At 36.5% G+C, this 24,339-nt stretch overlaps 1 protein-coding gene across 1 annotated transcript in view; it reads right to left on the minus strand.

The window, feature by feature from the left end:
• FREM2 (FRAS1 related extracellular matrix 2) overlaps positions 1–24,339 on the minus strand; it is a 164,465-nt gene that overhangs the window by 38,174 nt on the left and 101,952 nt on the right. The window contains 1 exon segment of the mRNA XM_033105058.1: positions 311–460. Coding sequence (XP_032960949.1) covers positions 311–460 — 150 coding nt within the window.

Here is a 24,339-nt window from a genome sequence, read left to right on the forward strand (position 1 = left end):
CATAATATTCAACAATGTTAGATATGCCAAGTGTAGAGAAGAAATTCATGCAAATATAGGCATTAGAATTTAGTCTTTGACTTAATGTATTTTTAACTTAGACCCTGATTCATGGCTCTTAATTGTGTTTTCTCACAGTAGCAAATAGAGCCTTGATTTACCTATCATTTAGTAGTAATTTTAGGAAAAAAAATCCATTCAATAAGACTGCTTTAATAAGAGTAAAGAATTTTAGCTTTAAAGTGTTTTGTGTTATGGTAAATTGAATATTGTAGAACAATCAAAAGAGTTATTGTAGGAAATTGCTCACCATTGGCAGAGGGAGGGTCCATTTTCTGAGATCTCAAGGTGACACTAGAAGCCCTGGACAGGTCAGTGCCTGTCCTCCACACCCGCACTTCCACATAGCCGGCACTCTCATCCACAGAGTACTCAAAATCACCGAAGTAGAAGATGGGTTCTGTTAAGGACAAAACAGAAACCACTGCTGTTATTTTTCCACATCAAACTCTACTGACATAATGCCAAAGAAGAGCTAACTTCATCATATTGACTTTCTTATATCATCATATTTTTTCCTTTTAGTAAGATCACATTTCTTTAATCTGTAGATTTATATTGTTTTCAGGTCAAAATTGCTCTGTTGAAAAATTAAAATTACTTATGATAAACTGCCTAATGAACATGTCCATCTTGAGGCATGAGTTCCTTCATCCTCCATATAAATGACTTCTAAATGTACTTCCTGGAAGGTTCGCTGGTAAAATATTAGCACCAAAATGAAAGAAAACACATGAGGCTAAAATTTGATGAGTTTAGCCCTACTGTTTATTTCACCATTTCCCACCAAATCTTCACTCTGGACACTATTTGCTTTATGATCTCTTCTCATCCAATTAGACTTGGCCTTAATCCAGTATTTGGGTCTGTTATAACCACTACATAGTTAGCATCTATTGGTGTAACTAGAGTGAATATATTAGATGATTATCAGGCCTGGAGATTTTAGGGAGATCAGGACATGATTGTAGGTCACCTGTAGAGTCTTGAGGGTGTCCTACACAACTGAGGTTCCAGTAGAGAAATAATCTCATGCCAACAGGTTTACATTTGTTTTAAACATGAATGAAAATAATCGACTTAGGTCATTAAAGTAAAACACAGGCTTTGAAGACTTTGTATTTTTCTCCAGTTTTGGTAATGAATTGATCTACTCATTGTTGTCTGTCTGATTCCACTGGTGACCAGCAGTTTACCTTGGGAGAAAGCTGCCAGAAATCTGAGGTATAGGTGTCAGCTGACGTGAAGAAAACTGAGAGACAATTTGTGAGCTTACTTAAAGAAACTTATGCTGAAATATTTATAGTTTTATAGGATGTTGCAGAAATACTATATATTTTACCCATTGAGAGCTTATTTTATATGTAGCCATTAACAAAGATAAATTAATTGAATGTATACACATAATATGGTGAATAGCCCTTTGACCCAAGACATTTTACGCATCTGTGCCTGGTTTTATAAGACTCAAAAGGACTGAGTCTAAAAGGTCAGGCAACTCACATCAATGTTCCTTAAAACACAAGTCCATTAAAGAGATGACCATCATGGTTTAATGCATCTAACTGAATTACCAAACACACAAAAATCAAACAGAACCCTACAATCATGGCTCACAATCAAAGGAAATCCATTTTGTGCACTGTTCAAGTTGAGTAAGAATTCTTTACTTTCCTGCCCCAAATAAATTAACCTTTAGTAAAACTGGAAAATTACGTTTTCTTTGTTTTTTCATATGGGGAGGCATGATGAAAAGCTCCCCTAAACTTTTGAATGACTCAAAATCAAGCTTGGAAATTGCGTTTGCATATTTGGTTCACAGGGTGATAAATGGCCTACAGCATACTTCACCTCCTTCTCATCCTTACAACTTGGATGGTGCTAGGACATGCGAGTATGTATACAGATGAAAGTGTTATCTTATTAACCTCAGTCAAGGCAGACCTCAAACACAAGCAATAAATTCCTTACATTTCTCACTCCAAGTAGGGGGCAAAGGTGAAGACAGAGCCCTGAAAATACTTGTTTTCACCAGATAGCCAAACCAGGCACATCTGTATATGTTTTAAAGGCTCTTATAATAATTACAGAGGCCTGATCATCTGCACCCAAAACCCGATCTGTCTCTTCACATTCCTGGGAGATGACATCATCATACAAATTAGGTTTCTGAGTTATGAGAGAGAGAGAGCTGTGAAATTCATTAGGGGGAGACCTTCTATTTAATAATCACACCTCCCATCTTCTCATCTCTCTACTCCTCCCAGATACATACTAGAAGTGGAACAGGAGAAAATCATGTGAGTGAACACGATTGTTAAACACCAGACTGGGCTATGCATCAGAGACAAAACTGGGTTCTGCATTTGTGTTTTCAGACTCATTCTGTCAATTATAGATCAAGTGTTTTTACGTTATAGTTTAATGTATAGTTCTATACGAAAGAAAAAGAAGCCCTGCATAATACTCTGAAAATTTTTATCCAAATTGTCATTTAGAACAACAATTAATGATAATAGTTACCATCTATAGGACATTCATTACGTGACTGAAATGTGTGTTATACGCGTGTGGGGTGTGTGTGTGTGTGTGTGTGTGTGTGTGTGTGTGTGTGTGTCTCACAGAGAGATAGGGAGAGAAGGAGAGAGAGGTGGGCGACATTGAATATTTAAAAATGCAATAAATAATAAGAGTTATGGGAATGATGCAAATAATATCACCATATTGTCTATGAGTTAATATATTGTTACGTCCAGTGGAAAGAGGGGGAGTGGAAAAAGCGTTTTACTATTAAATCTCTCAATTTCATGATAGCAGGTCATAGAAGGTGTTAGAAAGATATTTATTTATTTTTTAACGAATTTGTTCATTATCAGTAGATTTAAGTTAGTTATGAGATTTCTCTCCCCTTCTGTGCTCCACTCATGATGGCTGGAAAACTGGTCTATTAATCAAGTGCAATCATTGCAATTAAAGTATAAAGTGATCAACTATGACGAGATTAAAACCCAATTCAATAGTTTTTATAAGGATAACAATTTTTGCTAACTGCCTAGTTTCTTATGCCATGAATAAAAAGAAATAGCTGGACATTATCATCTTTATATCTTTTCAGTGTATTTGAATAATAATAATCATATTTTAATTTCTTTTTTTTTTTTAAGGAGAGTGCAGCTCACAGTGGCCCTGTGGGCATTGAACCTTGGTGTTATTAGCACTATGCTCCAATCAACTAAGCTAACTGGCCACCTCCACATATTTTAATTTCTTAACACCTTTCCAAAAATCTCGAAAATTTCAATATTGTTTATAATTGTTACCATTTGGACAGAATCTTACGTAATATGAATGAGTTAAAAATCCTTCGAGCAGTGAGTTGAGTTACTGATCTCATTCAAAATAAAAGGTAATGTATTTCTGGAACATTTTAATGGGTACTGAGCAAGTGAAAAGAAGAAAAGGATGAATGAATGAAGAATGTCAACAGTTGAAGAAAACTTAAGCAAAATCCATAAGAACTGTCTGTTCTGGCAAATTATTATTTATGAGTAAGATTTTAACTCACATTAAGATTTTAACTTTGATCACATTCTAGTTTGTTTGTTTTTGTCTAGGAGCTTGGTTTCTTTTACAAGTTAAGTAAACTGTAGACCTTTGTCTACTAGTTTTGGAAATACCCATGTTACAATTTAAAGTAAATTAGAAAAAGCCTGTTTAATTCTGTAACCAGATCTTAAATACACGCCGTGCCTCGTAAATTCACAGTCTAATGGAGAAAACAGTCAGTGGCTGAATATTATCACCTAAGAGAACGATCAAATAAAGCCACATATCCTGCAGCCTACACCTACAAAATACCACAAAACAGTCATTCCTCATCCACCCACAGATAACACTCCAGAATGCATATTTATTCCCTGTGCAAAAGAAAGATAAGTTATATACAAATGGTGCGTGAGCAGTGCAAGGGAGATTTTAAACTGACCTAGTTCAATGGTGTGAAATTCCTAAGGGAAGCCAAACACTACTCTGATTCCTTTGTGGTGCACACTTTTAAGAAAAGGGCACAGATCAAGGCATTGACTAGAGCAGAATATTGAGCTCATTAAACATTAATATGCTTTTCAACGTTGGGGATACTTTCACTACAAACAGCACAGATAAGATCACATCTATTTCTCAGGAACACAGTTGATGAGGAGGCTTGGCACGCCATACAACATGCACACCTGCAACAAAGACAAAGGGAATACAATTGAAGTTTTTCCCCATAGGGAAAAAGTGAACTTTTCAATTTTTTGCTGAGTCTGCGGTGTCTTGATTGATGTTTACGATTACATGTGTCTCATGAGATGAAAGGAAGAGGTGCCAGGAGCAGTAGCTCTCCGGAGCCAAACCTTATTTACTCATCTATGCATGGACTATCAGTCAAGTAAGCTTTGGGGCTCTAACCAACACATGTGCTTGGAATGGAATGTAGTGAAAGCTTTTATGCTTTTGGTTTGATGCTGAAAATAATACAAAGAAACCTCCCCAAATTATTTTCTACTCAGATCTCTCTTTTGAGCTTTGCACCTTGAAAACTAACTGCCTCGTCAATCCCGTGCCATGGGCACCTCAAGGAAAACTTCCCTCAGGGCTGGTAGAGTCTCCTGCAGTCCCAACCCCTTGGTTTCTCTGTCTCACCGCCACTAACCTAGATGCAGGCACCATTTGAACTCCCACAGCAGCCACTTAATCAAACTCTTAATAAAAGAGGCCACCTCCCAAAACAAATCTCTTCATGGTAATCCCTTTTCTGAAAACCTTTCAATATTTCTCATTGCCCTTAGGATTGTTCACAAACTCCTTGTTTTACAAGACACCGAAACATCGGGTCTGTTTGCCTTTTAAATCTCATTTTAGCCCCCTTTCTACTCTATAATAATCCAGTGTCTTGAATGTCTGAAATGTGTCACTTTTAGCAGTGCTACACCACCGCCACAGTTCTGAACCCTTCTTCCCTCCTCCTTTTCTGGATAACTCCTGCTCCTTTCAGGCATCTTCCGTTTAGAAGTCACTTGTGCTGGGAGGCACCCTGCTTTCCCCATCAAAGCCCTCCCTCTCTCCACAGCACTGCAGGCTGGTACCCTTGTCTGAGAGACCTCTAAAGGGAGGAATGAAACCTCCTTTATTCACTGGTGTTTCTCCAACACTTGGCATAATCAATGTCTGGCAGTAGGTGCTCAATTAACATTTGTAGAGTGAATGAACATCAAGTAAAATAGGATGATTCATTTGTGGGAGTGAATGAATAAAGATGTCTTTGTGGTAGATGAGTCAGAAGTGAGCACTCAGCATCAGGCATAGGAGTTCAGAAGCCTCAAAAGAAGAAGACAGTGGATGTCTTTGCAGGAAAATGACTTTGTGTCCAGATCCAAAGGCTGCCCTTTGAATCTAGAGGAAGTGCACTGGAGAAAGGAAACGGAATCACAATGAACTCAAAGAGAAGGGACTTCTGTCTTTTCCTCTTTTAATACTTTCCCTCCAGGGGCTTCCAGTTGGATGTGCATTAGGACTATCCAAGGAGATTTAAAAATTGTATTGATACTAGGCTTCACCTCCAATTTAGGAAATCATAATTTTCAGTGGGCGCCCCCAGACACCAGTGTTTGTCTTTTATTTCTTTTAAATAGACTATGTTCTTTAGAGTAGCTTTTGGTTCAAAGCAAAATTGAGAAGGTAGGTACAGAGATTGCACATGTCCTGCCTGCCCCCATGCACATAGCACCAGTGTTTTTAAAAACCTTTACAGGTGTCAGCAATCCACATGTTGTTTCAGTTCACTTCAGCGTCTTTAGTAGATAATACTTAATTGTTAGATACCACACTAACTGTTTTGAATTCAGTATCTTTACTTCATCCTCACAAACACCCTATAAGTTATGCACTATATTAATCTTGTTTTCACAGATAAAAAAACTAAATATTAGGGAGATTAAGAGACTTGTCCAAAGTTGTACATTCGGGAAATAGTGGTCTAAGATTCATACCTAAAGTCTGTTCCCTTAATTAAACTAACTAACCTTAACTAAGGCAAGAGAGGAATCAATACAAAAGGTCCTCACAAGATTTTAACAGACATATTTTTTACCCGGCAATTCAATATGTGGGGGTTTATCCTATAGAAATACTAACATAAGTGTACAAAAATATATACACAAGCGTGTTCACTATACTGCATTTGTATTAGGGCACAATTGGAAATAAGCCCCAAATGCATCAGAAACGGGCTGGTCAAATTACAGTTCATTCATAAAATGAAATACCAGGCAATGATGTTAATTTTTCTTTTCTTTCTTTCCTTCTTTCTTTCTTTCCTCCCTCCCTCCCTTCCTCTCTCCCTTCCTTTCTTTTTCTTTTTTTTTTAGGTAAAAATGCTAGTGGAGACATTGATGTCTGGTTAAGTCAGCTGTGTGATTTTATGTCTTACACTCTCCGCTTGCCTTCATCAGTAGCAATGATAGATTAAAGGTAATATACCCTTTATTTTTCATAGCTTTGAAGATTTCCCTCCTTTATGTTAATATACTTGATAAGACAGGGAGTGTATACTCAAAACAAGATAGACATCTCTGTGAACTAAAAATGTAACAGAACATCATAATGGTAAGTGGAGCCAAACGTGAATGGTTCTGCTGGTGTCTAAGATGGTAGTCAGGCAGTGAGTCAACATTTGAGTCACAGAATTAGGGCAAAATATAGATATTTTGAGGCATCAAAGATGAAGAGGTTTTACTCACCTATACACGCACACTGAGAAATTGTTAAAGGCACAGAAAAACAGTAAATTCAAAGGGAAGAACTGTGGATGCAAGAAATTTTGTTGAGCAATCAATAAAATATGCTAGCTAATCCAACTATTGACTACAAGCATAAATAATCATAATTGATATTTTTCAACTTAATGCTGAAACAGTAAGACAACAGCAAGAAGGTTGGTTATAAATGGAGTTCAGTGGGTATCTAAACTATTCAATGTCTGTCTTATTCAAGAGAGTAAACTTTGTTAGACATATAGTAAAGTATCTTTGTTAAAATTACGAGAGCTGCCATGAAAAGGACAGACACCAACAGAAAATAAACACAACAAAAGATGAGGAAAACTCTTTTGACATACCAAGAAGCTGTGAAGGCAGAAAAAAAAACAGTAAAGGGACAATCCAAATAAAAAAGTCCCAAGGAAAAAGCCCCAAAGTAGTACCATAATTAGAATAAATGTAAACAGATTAACTTTTCTTATTTTTTTAAAAAAACTAGATTGGATTAAAAAAAACAAAGACAATAAGACCTATAAAAATGGCTGTAAACAAAATTGCAGGAAAATATGAAAAATGTAAGGATATAATAAGAATGCAAGGAATAAAGCAAGGGGGTGTAGCAGTGTTAACAAAAGACCAAATACAATCTAAAGCAAAATTATTAAAAAACAGGAACTTTACATAATACAAAAGGACAGTCTATTGTGTGTTCACCAAGCAGAGTCAGTTCTCCTTCCATCACCATATATTTGACTCCCTTTACTCTCACACAATGTGATATATAGATGATATTATAGAATTGTACACTTGAAACCTATGTGATTTTACTAACCATTGTCATCCCAATAAATTTAATTTAAAAAGGACAGTCCACCAAGATTATATTAATCTTGAATTTGTATTGAAATATGTAAAGCAAAAATTGACAAGATTACAGGAAAATATTGATTAACCTACAATTCTAATGGGTTTTACACCATACAACTCTCAGAAAAATGATAGATGAGACAGAACAATTTAGTGAAATATTAAAAAAAATTACAACATAATCTTTGTCTAATGTATGTCTTTATCCCAGCCCCCCCAAAATAAAACATTACTATCCAAAATAAATTAAAACTCTCATAAATCTATAACAAGAATCCTAACAGCAAATGGGAAAATTGGATAATTATATAAACATTCAAGTTTTAGGAGGGGAAACTTCCATGGTTTTATGCAAATAGTCTTAAAACAAGATATTATTTAGTACTTATAAGACTGACAAAACCTCAATAGCTCAACAAAATGGAAAACAGACATTCTTAGATGCTGCCGGTCGGAATGTAAATTGATTTACACTTTGGAGAGATTTGGCAATACCTGGTAAAATGAAATTGTACATCCAGCATGACCCATCCATTCTACTTTTAGTTATACACCCTAGAGAAGTTCCACACATGTATACTCAGAAACATTTACAATCATGTTTACTGCCACATTATTTATACTTATAAAAACAAAGGGGAAACCCAAATGTTCATCAGTAGGGGAACAGATACGAAAAACTCATGTAAATGCATCAAAATAACCAGATCCTGAAAACACAATGCTGATTTTTTTTTTTAAAAAAAGCAAGTTGAAATAAATATATATCCAATTTATTATCATTGTTACTTTGGGGGACGATGGTAGGTGAATGGTACTAGAGGGACTTACATTTTATGTATAGTGTTTAATTCCTTTAAAAGATCTGACACAACTGAAAAATGGTAACACTGGTTAATTTTAGATAGAGCACATATTATGTTGTATTATTTTTGTATATTTCTACAATGAAAAAAGTTTTTACATGGTAGTTATAGAATGGTATGCGTAAAATGATCCATTTTATTAAATGAATGTATATATTATTGAAGCATAGAAAAATAAGAATATATATCAAGTTGGTAACTGGTTATTTCCCAGGGATGGGATTATGGGGAAATTTTACCCCCTTTGCTATACATTTCTCACATACATTTAATTTGTTATACATTTAACTCCTCCTCTGCAAATAGTATCTATTATTTTTGTAAATAGAAAAAACAAAAACAGAAAAAAAAAACCTGATGAACTTCCTCCTCTCTTAAAAAAAAATAATTTTAAATAATTTTGACTGAGCCTTTCTCTACTTTTCTTTCAAGAAATACTTTAAATACATAAACATACATTCTTAAGAATGATTTCATATCTAGTTTTTAAAAAGTATTCTCAAAATTCTTGTTGAAAAAAGTTCAAATGTACATTTAAGGAAAAAGTTTAAGAGTATATATCAGTTTAAAGGCATGTTTTGACATTTCTTTTTCTTGACAACTATAATTTTCTCTGACAGAATAAGGAAAAGTCAGTAGTACATGTCTAGAATGATGATAATTTAAGGACTGAATCTTGCAAAGATTTCAGTTGAGAATTCATGATGAGTTTTTCTCCAAAAAGATAATGTTATTAGAGATTCTACTGTCAAAACTGTTTCAATGCAAAACTCTGGTTTTGTCTTTTTCAGGGTCTACACAAGTTTTAAATCTTTTTTTAATTAAACAAAATTGAAACTGTCAGCAGAGTTTTCCATGATCCAGTAGCATTTGAAGAAAGTTTTGTGAATATTCTGTACTTAACAAATATTGTTATAGTGACGTCAGAAACATGGCGGCATGAAGGGGGTGCTCCCTGATCTCTCTCCTTGAAGCTACAAGTTGAACAGCTGAAATTCAACAAAGGATTCTGTACGCAACACACAAATACTTTGACAGATCTGTGCACTGAGACATCTGAAGGTGGGCGAATTGGGATGAACAGGGGTGGTGGGAAGGAGAAGTGCAGAGATGGGGCCTATGAGATGCAGCCGAGAGCTCACTGCGGTCCTGGGAGAGATGAGGGGAGAATTGATACTGCAGGTACACTCTCTGTGGCCCCAGAAATTCTGCCTGAGGGATCAGCATATAACACAGCTGAATCCAGCATTGGGGCACAGACCTCAGGACAAAGACCGAATACAGAAGTGTGACAACGGCAGTCTAACAGCCCCAATTGCCAGGCAGAAAACAAAGCAACAGAGCCTGGCAACCTCCCCACAACCTCCCAGTGCTAGCAGCAGGCTGCAGAAAAAATGGTAGTAGTGTCAGATTAAAGGGCAGAATATCTACAGCCCCGAGAACTGGAGAAATAGTTCCTGAGTGGTCGACGCACAGTGCAGCTAATTCCAATGACAAGAGAGGAGCTATTGGGGCGAGGCAGCTGTGGTCTGGCAGTCACCATTACTCAGGAGAACAAAGCCACAGACACACGAGTCTCCTCTCCCAGCTGACCCCGCCCCCACCTTTCATGGCTGATACTAGCAGTGGAGGCACCCAGAGTTGCTGTGGCATGCAGGCTGCGTCTGGCTTTAGGGGCAGCACTGGGATTTCAGAGGCTCAGAACCCCATCGCCTACCACATCTTCCCACAGGGGCGGTACCCTGAGACCGAGGCAACGTGGTCACAGAGGAGAAGCCCACCTCCCCAGGATCTCTCCCACCATGCAAGAAGCTGGAATAGCTCAAGAGAAAATAAAATGCTCTAGCACAAGAGAAAATAAAATGCTTAAGCACTATTTACTGGAAGGCAAAAGAAAGACCTTTGCAGAATTCACTCTGATTGATGCCCCCGGAAGAGAAATAATCCACTAATTGCCATGAATAACTAAAGTAACAAGGCAACTGAGGAAAAGAAAATATCCAGAAAATAAACATAAAGACATGGAAATATGTGACCTAAATGACAGAGAATTAAAGATTGCCGTTCTGAAAAAAACTCAACGAGATGAAAGAAAACTCAGGCAGTTTAATGAACTCAGAAACAAAATCAATGAACAAAATGAATATTTTATCAAAGAGATTGAAGTTTTAAAAAAGAATTCAATAGAAATGCTGGAGCTAAAGAACTCAATTCAATAAAAGAGATGAAGAATGAAACAGCCAGTTTAGGAAATAGAGCTGACCAGGTGGAGGAAAGAAATCGTGATATCAAAGGTAGAAATCTGGAAATGGCATAGATGGAAGAAGAGACTTGAGAGTTAAAAGAAATGAAAGAACTCCACAAGAACTATCGGACTCCATCAGAAAGAGCAATCTAGAATAATGGGTATACCAGAAGAAGAAGACAGGGAGAAGGACACAGAGAGCCTATTCAAACAGCTAGTCAATGAGAACTTCCCAATACTATGGAAAGAATTAGATCCTCAAATCCAAGAAGCAAACAGAACACCTAATTACCTCGATCCTAACAGGCCTTCTCCAAGGCACATTATATTGAAGCTGTCAAAAATTAATGACAAAGAAAGAATTCTCAGGCAGCTAGGGAAAAGAAAACCATAAACTACAAAGGAAAGCGCATTAGATTATCATCACATTTTTCAGCAGAAACTCTACAAGCCAGGTGGGAGTAGAATCAAATATTCAAACTATTGATAGAGAGAAATTACCAGCCAAGAATAATATATCCACCAAGGTTATCCTTTAGATATGAAGGTGGAATAAAGTCCTTTCCAGATATAGAAATACTGAAGGAGGCTATTCAACCTGAAACAAAAACACAAAAGGATACAAAAACATGAGCAAGATTACTCACAGACAGAAGCAGGAAATGGCAACCCCTACACAGAATAGAGCACTATACACTTAAACATAACATAAAAGGAAAAGAAGATGAAAACATAAAAAAAGAAAAAGACAACATGCTTTTGCAACTCAGAAATGAACTCACAGCATAAATAGGGAAAACTTGTGACAACAAAAACATAAAATGGGAGAGAGCAAAGGTCTGAATTTGCAAAGGGTAATGGAGATAAGAAGCATGGTGAAGAATAAGGACTATTGTATATATGAAACTTTCTTTTATGGAAACTTAATCGTAACCACTCAAAAAAAAAAATCCAGAACTGAGACATACAACATAAAGAAAGAGGAAACACAGGAAAATATCATAGAACACCACCAAACTAAAATAATAGACAGAAACACAAAGGCAAAGAAACAATGGAGACACCAATCTACCAGAAAACAAGATAAAATGGCTATAGGAAATCCTCATATATCAATCACCACCCTGTGGGGACAGAGCCAGGAGTGCAGTTTCCAGGCTCTCAGCCTCACATGAAAGGTGCTGGCTCAGGTAGTAAATGGCCATTACTGTGACTGGATGGCCATCAGCTCTGGCTAGTTGTCCGTCAGCTGTAACCAGTGAGCCATTGGTCACTAATATAACTGCTGTGGCTAAGCTAGCAGAAAATGGGGGCTTGCAAGAAGATGGTGGCTGAGCTTGCAGGGATGGGTTGCAGTTAGCACGGCAGATTCCAGCTGGCAGGTGAGGTTGGTTGACAGAGAAAAGTGGACGGCAGGTTGCGGATAGTGTTGCTCCTGCTTCCTGTGTCTCCAACACAGCCGCCAGTGAGAATGTAGTTATATGACTCCTCTATCTATGGCTCCGTGGGTGTTCCTTTTTGGCCTCACCATATCTTGTGTTCTTATGTGGGGAGCGGGAGCTGAAACCCTGCATGATGCCCTGCATGACACACCCTAAACATAAATGGACTGAATTCACCAATAAAAAGACACAGAGTAGCAGACTGAATAAAAAAACAAAACCCAACCACATGCTGCCTCCAAGAGACACATCTCAGCTACAAGGAAAAATATAGACTCAAAATGAAAGGGTGGAAAATGATACTCCAAGCAAATGCATCCAGAGAAAAGGGGATGTAGTCATACTTATATCTGACAAAATAGATTTCAGGATAAAAAAGATAAAAAGAGACAAAGATGGATATTTCCTAATGATAAAGGGAACAATACAACAAAAAGACATAACACTTATTAATATATATGCTCCCAATGAGGTAGCACTAAAATATATAAAGCAACTACTAACAGAACTAAAGGGAGAAACTGACAAAAACACAATTATAGTAGGGAAACTAAATATGCCATTGACAGCTATAGATAGATCATCCAAACAGAAAATCAATAAGGAAATATCAGCCTTAAATGACACACTAGACCAAGTGGATATAATGGACATTTATAGAGCATTTCATTATGGAATACCAAACTATACATTCTTTTCTAGTTCACATGGAACATTCTCAAGGATAGATGATTTGTTGGGACACAAAACTAGCCTCAGCAAATTTAAGAAGACTGAAATCACACCAAGCATATTCTCTGATAACAAAGCTTTGAAATTGGATATCCACTGCAATAAGAAAGCAGGAAAAACAACACATACATGCAGATTAAACAACATGCTATTGAAGAACAACTGGGTCAAAGAAGAAATAAAAGGAGAGAGCAAATGATACACAGAAACAAATGAGAATGAAAATACATTCTGTCAAAGTTATTGGGATGCGGTAAAAGCAGTATTGAGGAAAATTTATATCATTACAGAGCTATCTCAAGAAACAAGATAAATCCCAAAGAAACAACCTAACATTACATCTTAAAGAAATAGAACAAATGAAACCCAAAGTCAGCAGAGAGAAGGAAATAATAAAAATTAGAGAATTAAATGAAATAGAGAACAAAAAGACAATAGGAAAAATTAATGCATCAAAGAGATGGTTCTTTGAAAAAATGAATAAAATTGACAAACCCTTGGTTAGAGTCACTAAGGAAAAAGAGAAAAGACACAAACAAAATCAGAAATGGAAGAGGAGAAGTTATGACAGATACCACAGAGATACAAAGGATCATATAAGAATGTGACTATATGTCACCAATTTCAATAACCTGGAAGAAATGGAGAAATTCTTAGAAATATATGACCTTCCTAGACTGAATCTTGAAGAACTGGAAAATCTAAATAGACTGATCAATAGTAAGGAAATTGAAACAAGCATCCAAAACCTCCCCGAAAGCAAAAGTCCAGGACCAGATGGCTTCACTAGTGAAGTCTACCAAACATTCAAAGATGGTTTAATACCTGTCTTCCTCAAACTCTTCTAAAAAAACTGAAGAAGAGGCAATACTTCCTAACTCATTCTATGAGGCCAACATTACCCTGATACCAAAATCTGGAAAGGATAACACGAAAAAGAAAACTACAGACCAATATCTCTGATGAATACAGATGCAAAAGTCCTAAACAATATACTAGCAAATCAAATACAACAATACATTAAAAATATTATACATCACAATCAAGTGGGGTTCATTCCAAGGGTATAAGAATGGTTCAACATATGCAAATCAATCAATGTGATACACCACATAAACAAAATAAAATACAGAAATCATATGATTGTATCAATAGATGCAGAAAAAGCATTTGACAAGATACAACATCCATTTATGAATAAAACACTTAATAAAATGGGTATAGAACGAAAGTACCTCAACATAATAAAGCTATATGTGACAAACGCTCAGCTAATATCACATTTAATGGTGAAAAACTGAGAGCTTTTCCTCTAAAATCAGGAACAAGAAAGGAATGCCCCCTGTCACCTCTGTTATTCAACATAGTATTGGAAGTCCTAGCCAGAGCAATCAGGCAAGAGAAAGAAATAAAAGGAATCCAAATTGGGATGAAGAAGTTAAATTGTCACTTTTTGCCAATGACATGATTCTTTATACAGAAAACCCTAAAGTCTCCACCATAAAACTATTAGGAACAATATACAAATACAGTAAAGTTGCAGGATACAAAATCAATGTACAAAAATCCATTGCTTTCCTATATACTAACAATACAATTTCAGAAAAAGAAATGAAAAAAATTCCTTTTGCAATTACAACAAAAATAATAAAATGCCTAGGAATAAAGTTAACAAAGGATGTGAAAGACCTATACACTGCAAACTATAAGACATTATTAAAAGAAATTGAGGACTACACAAAGAAATAGATATTTCATGTTCATGGGTTGGAAGAATCAACATAGTTAAAATGGCCATATTACCCAAAGCAATATACAGATTTAATACAATCCCCATCAAAATTCCAATGGCATTTTTTAAATAAATACAAAAAATCATCAGATTTGTATGGAATCACAAAAGACACCAAACAGCCAAAGCAATCCTAACATAAAAGAACAACGCTGGAGGTATCACACTCCCTGACTTCAATTTATACTACAGTGACAATAATCAAAACGGCATGGTATTGGCAGAAAAACAGACACGTAGGCCAATGGAATAAAACTGAGAATCCAGAAATAAACCCACATATATATGGACAGATAATTTTTGACAATGGAGCCAAAAACATACAATGGAGAAAAGAAAGCCCCTTCAATAAATGGTGATGGGAAAACTAGAAAGACACATGCAAAATAATGAAACTAGACTGCTGTCTGTCACCATATACCAAAATTTACTCAAAATGGATCAAAGACCCAAATGTAAGACCTGAAACAATAAATTGCGTAAAAGAGAGCAAAGGTATTAAACTTATGGACCTTAGGTTCAGAGAGAATTTTATGAATTTGACCTCAAAGGCAAGGGAAGTAAAAGCTAAAATAAGTGAATGGGACTCTAACTAAAAAGCTACTTCACAGCAAAAGGTACCATCAACAAGACAAAGAGGCAACCAACCAAATGGGAGAAGACATTCACAAACAACACATCTGATAAGGTCCTAATATCCAAAACATATGAAGAACTTATACAATGCAACAACAACAAAAACAAAGAATCCAATTAAAAAATGGGCATAGGATCTGAACAGACACTTCTCCCAACAAGATATACAGACGGCCAACAGTTACATGAAGAAATGCTCGACTTTACTAGCTATGAGGAAAATGCAAGTCAAAACCACAACAAGATATCACATTATACCTGTTAGAATGGTTACTATCAACAAGACAAATAATAACAAGCATTGGAGAGGTTGTGGAGAAAAAGGAACCCTCATACACTGTTGGTGGGAGTGTAAATTCCTACAGCCACTATGGAAAACAGTATGGAGCTTCCTCAAAAAATTAAGAATAGAATTACCATATGACCTAGCAATCCCTCTTCTGGGTATCTACCCCCAAAATCTGAAAACATTTATCCATAAAGATATATGTACCCAGATGTTCATTGCAGCATTATTCACTGTGGCCAAGACATGGAAACAACCAAAGTGTCCTTCCGTAGATGATTGGATAAAGAAGATGTGGTATATATACACAATGGAATACTACTCAGCCATAAAAAAGATGAAACAGTGCCATTTGTGACAACATTGAGGGATCTTGAGATTATCATGCTAAGCAGAATAAGTCAGACAGAAAAAGTCGAGAACCATATGACCACTCATATGTGGGATATAAAACTGAAAGCAACAAATGAATAAGACGAAGAAACAAAACCCATAAACACAGAAAACAGTTTAATGGTTACCAGAGGGTAAGGGGCGAGAGGGGGGTGGTAGGAGAGGGTAAAGAGGGGTCAAATGTATTGTGATGTAAGAACTGACTTTGGGTGGTGAGCACACAATATGATATATAGATGATGTATTATAGAATTATACACTTGAAACCTATATAATTTTACCAGTATATTAAGCCTATATAATTTATTAATTAAACCTATATACGTTAACCAATGTCACCCCAATAAGTTTAATAAAAATGAAAAAAATACCCATGTCATGTTAAAAAAATATTGTTGCGTACCCTGCCTGCTAAGAGAGTGTTTTTTAGACTCTTTTTGTTTTGTTTCTATCCTATGTGTTATCATATCACATAAATAAGGGAGGAGGGAAAAACTGGTCATTTTACTAAGGCCTCCATTCCTATCCTATATGACAAATGACATAGTAGTCCCCAAAACGCTATTTTATGTATCAAAGGATATTTTTCTCTATAGTTAATAATGAACATTGGCCTGTTCTGTAAGGCAAAAAATGAGGAATAATGATAAATGGTTGAAGTCTCCATAAGTTAATGAAAAAGTGTCATATATTTACTTCCAAAGTCAAGTTAGAAGGAACTTTAGGAAGGGTTTTTATAATCAGGCTGAATGGGTCTCATTTCTGGATAATACTCATATCATCAAGTGATGTCTAGTAAGGAATATCGTGCTCACCTCTCATTCTCGACAGGCAGGTATTACAGGCTATGGCACAGTGAATTCCACTGTCTGTCCTTTCAGTTAAGTAGATTTTCTTCATAAGACTTCCTGTGTTACGTCTCTCACTGAATCACTTTCTAGCAATATGGTCTTGGGCATCTTACCTAATATGTTTGTGTCTCAGTTCTTCATCTGTAAAATTGGAGATAATGACAAGCCCTCATAGATTTGTTGTAAATATTGAATGACAGCAGACATGTAAAATGCTTGGAGCAGTGCTTGGCACGTCACAGGCTCTCAATAAGTGTTCATTATTATTGTCAGTGCACAATGCAGCTACTTTCTAATATTATATATTTTGTTACATCTAAAACTGGATGCAATGATAAATACCAGGCAAATAAATGATATCTTGTATATGTAAAGAGGATATTTACTATAACATGTGTGTGATAGAAAAAGACCTAAATGCTCATCAGTAGGGGGTGATTAAATATGTTATAGCCAACTATGGAATACTACATAGCCAATGAAAAGAATGAACAAGGTTTATATGTACGGACATGAAACACTTTTCATAATATATTGTCATGTGAAATAAGTATAATAATATGTATAATATGATCATAACAAACATTTCTTGAGTATTTTCAATGTGCCTGCAATAAGCACTTAATGTGTAGTCTACATTAACTCGTTTAATCCTCACAACATTTTGAGGTAGATACTATTATCATCTCTGTTTTACAGATATGGAAACTGAAAGCCAGAAGTTCAAGATCAATAGCCTATAAATGGAAAGGAACCCAGACTGTCTGCCTCTAGAATATGTTCTAGTTGCCACGTTACTATAGCAATAATTACCTCTAATCAAAGTCAAAAGAAAATTTGTGCCTGTAACTGTATGGAAAGACAAATATCATACTCATGTCATCTCAAAGGAGAGGTGTGGATTTGGCGAGGGAGGTGACCAGACTATTGCCATTTAGTCATGTACATTTGTTTAGCACTCATATAATAATTTTATAATAAAAATATTAATACTAAACAAGGATTAATTTGTATAACCTACTTCCTTTAAACATAACCTCAAAATATTAGATTTAAGAAAACAATTATAGAGCAGAAAGTCTCTCCAGTTCTGTTACAATCTTTAAAACATTATTTACTCTTAACAGACTCTGGCATCTTTACCAACTTGCTGCAGTATTTCAGTGTTGTGGATGAGTATGCCTCTCTAGGGAACTGAGTAGTTACTGCACTTTCAAAAAAATCATTACCAGGGCTCAATTGTTTAGAGTGTGAGCTCTTGACAACAAGGTTGCTGGTTCAACTCCCACATGGGATGGTGGGCTGTGCCCACTGCAATGAAAGATTGAAAACAGCGACTGGACTTGGAGCTAAGCTGCGCCCTCCACAACTAGATTGAAGGACAACGACTTGACTTGGAGCTGATGGGTCCTGGAAAAACACACTGTTCCCCAATATACATTAAAAAATAAAAAGTCATTACGGAAGAATCCCAAGGTCCCGCAGAGTTTGTCTTTCTATTCTTACATTCAGCCGACTCCCAGGTCATAGCTGTCAAGCAAGTCTTGCCTTCTCCCACTTTTCACATTGCACTTTTCATGCTATATTCAAATGACTCATCCACTCATTCATCTCCCTCATTAGACAGAGACCTCCCCAAAGGCAGAAGTCATGTACTGTTTATCCATAAACTCCATTGAGAAGCATGGAGCCTGACACGTGGGAGGTCATTAAAAAAAAAAAAAATGTGTGGAGACAAACTAAGACTGACAACTGCTTCCAGATTTTCTAATCCAAAGTAATTATTTTGGCTCTAACACTCATCTTGTAAGTAAGAACACACAAATTAATATATAGTTAACGTGGTTGTAATATTATGATATAATAGGCACATTTGCTGAGTGTCTGCCTCTGCAAGTCACATCAGAGTCTCTAGAATCTTTGTTATATAGCGCTTACCACGGCCTTAAAAGGTAATTATTTTTATCTGGTGTTTACAAACAAAAATGAAAATCACCAGTCAGAAGGTATATAGTATGTACATTTTTATTCCTGCTGACTAACGTGAATTTTGTAAGTAAGATTTCAGAATCAATAGAGACTTTGATATTAGGGTGATTTATGTGGGAATCCTAACAGCCGAACGAAGAAAGATTATGACCAACATGGTGTCAAACACAATCTGTGTGAAGTCTCAGGAATAAAATCATGTGGTTGACACTAGAAAAATAAATACTGTTGACCACAGACCGCTTAAGTGACACTTGAAACAAAGCTGCAGGCAGCGAAGGAAGGGACTCCAGAATAAATGGCTAAAGCTACTCTATTTCAAGCTTAGAGGAATGTACTCCTTTTTTTTGTAATAATCCTTCGTTTCTCTTTGTCTTACTCAGTAGCAGCTGTCAGCTCTGCTACCAGGCTTCCCAGTGTAAGGACTACATGAAAAGGGGTTCCAGGAGTCTTCCATCCTTGTGTGGTGGGGGAAAAACACACAAAACTGTTCTACAAGCCATGGGTGCTAGTCCCCGTTAGGTCACTTCTGAAATGCCTGACACTGGGGAAGTCAACTTCTTTGGTTCTTGGATTTCTGGTCTGTAATATGGAGACAATCCAGTTGTGACTGTGTGAAATCAGATCACTAAGCTTTCAGGTCTATGCACATTCTTCTTGCCCTTCTCAGAGACTGGTATTTTCCTTGTTGATATGACACTAGCTGGCAGCTATTTCTCTCATTCACCATTCATGCAACCCGTTTATCCTCACTTTCTTCATTCTTTACTGAAAATAGTTGTTTCCTCTCAAGGAAAAATAGGATTTAGAAAACCATTCTTGTTTCATAAATGATTTGCAAACTAAGGAGAAACCATAAACCAAGATGATAAAAATGTAGGCATTATGATTTTCATATGACTTCTCATGTTCAGATAGAATTTACTCATTAGCATACATGGCTCCTAAGATAATACCTCACTTAATCATTTAAACTTGTGCTTTGTTTTAATTTATAGAGAATAAAGAACTATCTAATATCATTACAAAATTAATTAAATGAAACTTATTTATAAAATAAATTAGAATCAAAAAAATAAAGCCGTATCACCTCCTAAGGTGAAAGGAGCAGCCCTGAGTTAGGGCTGAGGGATGGTTGTAGCTGAGCTGTCTGAGCTAAGTGGTTCAAAAGCAGCTTGAGAGAAGGTTGGTAATCGAATTGGATAGCTAAATAAATGGCTTACATGGGGAAAGTTAAAAGCCAATTCAAACCTATTAGTGTTCGGATAAGTATACTGTTACTAAGAACTAAGAAGCTGTTTAGCATTTATAATCTAATAGCTGAATATAAGCTGGAGCAGACAGAGCTTTTCAGAATAACGACAATGCCTCTTTGCAACCTTTAGGTGAGAAACTAACCATTGGTTTTAGAGAAGGAACCTAGAAAATTCAAATAGGCTAAAAGGCATATATTTTGTTCTTAGAAGTTTTGGCATTCTGGAAACACATTAAATGCATTCTTTGATAAATAGAGCTTTATACGTTATGTCTGAAAAAATTTTCACATTATAAAAATAGCAAGATTAAGAAAGGTAGCCTTGACAGCCTGCCTGCTTCCATGCATTAATCCATCCATTTATTACATGTTTATTGACCACATTACATATTCATAGGCCAGGCACTCTGCTCCATGCTGGACCTACTGATAAGGACACAGCCCTTTGAAAAGTTTCTGATCCAGTAGTTGAAACAGAGAGTAAACCTACCGTTGCATTCTTCTCTTGGCCATAATAATAATGGTAGCATGTCTGTGTTCTAAGTGCTGTACATATTAACTTATTTATTCCTCATAACAACCCTATGAGGTAGGTGCTATTATGGGAAAATTCGGTACTGAAAGTTGATATCTCTTATAAAATGGAGCCAGGATTAGATGCCAGGCAGTACGGCTTCCTAAGCATATCCTGTCTGTCCATGCTTGAAGTAATTTTAATTGTCTGGATTGTGCTATTCAATTTAACTAACTACATTATTTATGTTACAAAACTGTATCTATCTCCTCATTCTTTCCTCTCAACTTAAAATCACCGTGAACAATCTTTCCCTCAATATTACCACACCTTAGCCCACCACTGCAAGCACCACTATTTGATCTTAATGCCTCTTCTTTCTTCCTTTCCCTTGAATAATAATTTGAAAGACGACTCATCATTATCTTCACTTTTTCAGCTCCCATTAACGATGAAACTTATTGATATATGGCCTCATTCTCCAAAACTCTCTAGAAATACTCTATTCAAGTTGATTAGTGCCCTCTTTTTGCAAAACCAACTGCGTAGTGGGAATATTTGTTCTTTTTTTGTTAAATCTCTGCAGAATTCAACATTGTGGACCACGTTTGTCTTCCTGAATCTCCTTATCCTTTTCCTTCTGTGCTGCTACTCTCCTCTGGCTATTCTCTTACCTCTCCTATTCCTTCATTATGGGTGTTTTCTTTTAAAGGACAAAATAAGAAGATGGCCATAAAGTGCTTAGCCCATTACCTGCACAGAGTAAGTGCTCTTTTAGTGTGAGTTATTATTATTAGCAGTTGAATTTTGAGGCACTGATATGAGTGGGCCAGGTGAAGTACGAGGAGGTGGAGTGGGAGAACTCCCCAAGCAGAAGCATCAGCATAAGCTAGGACATCTTCACGTGTGTGGGGACTGCAGAGAATTGGCATGCTGTGGCAGGCTGCTCAGGGTGAGGACATAGGGGAACAAGGGAAACAGAAGGCAATGGCCAGGGCATGCAGGACCCTGTGTGCTAAGCCAACGGGTTGGAAACTTATCTGAGAAGTTACCAGGTAAAGAGTGTGCTCAGTTTTGAGAAGGGAAAGGATGTGATAAAATATGCATTTAACGGGTCTGGAGGATGGATAGGTTGGGAAGTGGGCAAACTGGAAGCAGAGAGATTAGTCAGACAGCAACTGCAGGAATCTGGGGAAGATATAGAGCTGGCTTGGACGACGTGGTGGCAGTTCATCTGGGGAAGGTAGTAAGGCTCTAATATTCAGAATATAAAGGAGGTAGAATCAAACATTTTGGCTGGGGAGTGAGAGAAAGGAGTCTAGTACTAGTAGAACAAATATTCACCAAGATTAGGAATGCGGGAGCCAAGCCAATTTACAGCAAGGAGCAAATGCTCTACTCTCTTTTGTTTGTTTTCTCATGATTTCCTTTGATTTCTTTCAGAAGCTAAGGCACTAAGTCCATGGTAAGTTGTGTGCCTATTCTATTTTCCTTTCACTGTTTAAAAAGAAACAGATTCTACATGTAAGTACATATGGGTCTTCCATAATTATAACACAAGAGTTTGATGGAGTTTTCCTCTTCACAGAAATGTCAAGGGATGCAATGTTTTGAACAAGGTAATGAAGCTTTCCTCAGAGAATTAATCAAACACTTTTGCTGATAGTTTACTTGTTCCCTCAGTACATTAGACCAAATCCAGTGCATATTGTTATTTGGATGTACCGACATTTTAAAGAACTTCAAAATAAGTATTCTAAACCAACGTCAGTTAAAACCTAGGTTCACTGGGAGGATAGTGATTTTATGGAAAGTACGTATAAAACTCTGCACCTCTTTTAACCCCATGGTGTATTGTAGGTAGTGTTTCACCAGTTTGCTGAACTGGAGACCATGCACCTAAGCCAACACTTACACTATTTATAATTTTATCTTGTATTTATGGGATCACCTTGCAGCAATAAGAATGTGAAGAACCCTATGGCTTTGGCTTTTTAAACCTTCCCCTGGCAGTCAGTGTGGTCCTGAAAATTATCCCTCTGAACAAGTGTGATTCTTTAAAAAAAAAGAAGAAGAAAAGAATGAGCTTCTTGTTGGCATTTTGACTACAGAGCTTTAGCTTTGTGGCATACTTCCTGGGACTGTGAAACAGATTGTTTGTGAAACACCCTCTGGGAAATTGAAGCTGAGATATATTTCAGCCCTATGAAGTGTAAAAAGAAAGCGATTTTTCTCTCACAATGCCTATATTCTGACTATTGTGACTTTTTAAAAAGCACTAGTTAATAAAGCTGTACCAACCATTTTATTTCTTTTCACAGACTATTTGAACTCAGTGACTGCTGATCTGTACTGTGACTTGTTTCATCGCAAACAGTGAGATTGTCTTCACAACGGAGAGATTGTCACAGCCTAAGGGGGCATGTGACAATGCACATCAATTGGTGAGTTGCCAACTCACATGACTCTTGTCTTCTCAGCTCCTTGTTTGGACTTCACCTTTCTGGAACCCAAGGCCGCACTGGAAGCCCCTTTGAAAGTTCCCATTGCCTGTGGAGTCTGGTCTCATCATTTGCCATTTTGCATCTCTTTGCCTATATTCTTTGTCAGAATCCTCTGGAGACCTGGCCCATCTTGTTCACCACTGTGTCGTTAGTGACTTGGAGAGTGCCCACCACTCAACGGGGTGCTACTAAGGTGCTCCTTAGTGCTGACATAAATATAAATACTGGGGATGCCAAAAAAAAATGTATACACATGACTTGTATTCATCTTTTGTTATCGGTATATATTATTACAATTTTAATACAGCTTTTCCCTTTCTTAAAATGTGTATGCATTTTTTTGGCACCTTCTGTATGTTGTGTGAGGGCAGGACAGACCTTCTGTCTCTTTTACCCTCGTGCAGCATCTGGCACATTACAGATGTCCAGCAAATATTTTCAATGAATAAACATCTGAATATATATTATTTCAAATGTCTGTTTGAGTATGGCAGAATGAAAATCTATTTCTTAGAGAAAGAGTGAAGAAGATGCTTTACTTCTCTAAAATTGTGAAGGGAAAGTTTTATCTATAATTTTAAGTTCTTCGAATTGTTACAGATGGCCTGAAGAAAAGAGGCATTTTTAGTTTTAGCTACATTTTATAATCCTAGTACAGATTATTATTGTGATTATTTGTAGCATGATGTGGTTCACCGGTTTTACCAAATATTACTCATTACTTTACTGGGTATCTTTCTAGGTCAGTAACAAGTTTGTTTGTTTGTTTGTTTTTAACATCATTTAAAAAAGATTTAAGGCCAGTTACAAAAAAGTATGTATATAATTTATAAACTAGGAGTAAAAGGAGAAAAAAAAAGATTCAAATGTCTGCTTCTGTAAGAATAAAGACCTGCATCTGAGGGAAAGCATTTAACCTAGCTGTATCTCGGGAAAGTAATCAATTTGTAAAGAGAAAGGAAGGTACACAGAGAATCTGGTGACACTGTAAGGATCTTTAGAGGAGAACCACTTCTGGTCAGTGACAGGTTTTATAAGGAAGAGAACTAACAAGGTTCACATTTTTACACTGACCGATTGGTGTATGAAGAGTGTCAGAAAATAGTA

This window comes from Rhinolophus ferrumequinum, chromosome 4 (assembly GCF_004115265.2).
Source record: "Rhinolophus ferrumequinum isolate MPI-CBG mRhiFer1 chromosome 4, mRhiFer1_v1.p, whole genome shotgun sequence".
NCBI lineage: Eukaryota > Metazoa > Chordata > Mammalia > Chiroptera > Rhinolophidae > Rhinolophus > Rhinolophus ferrumequinum.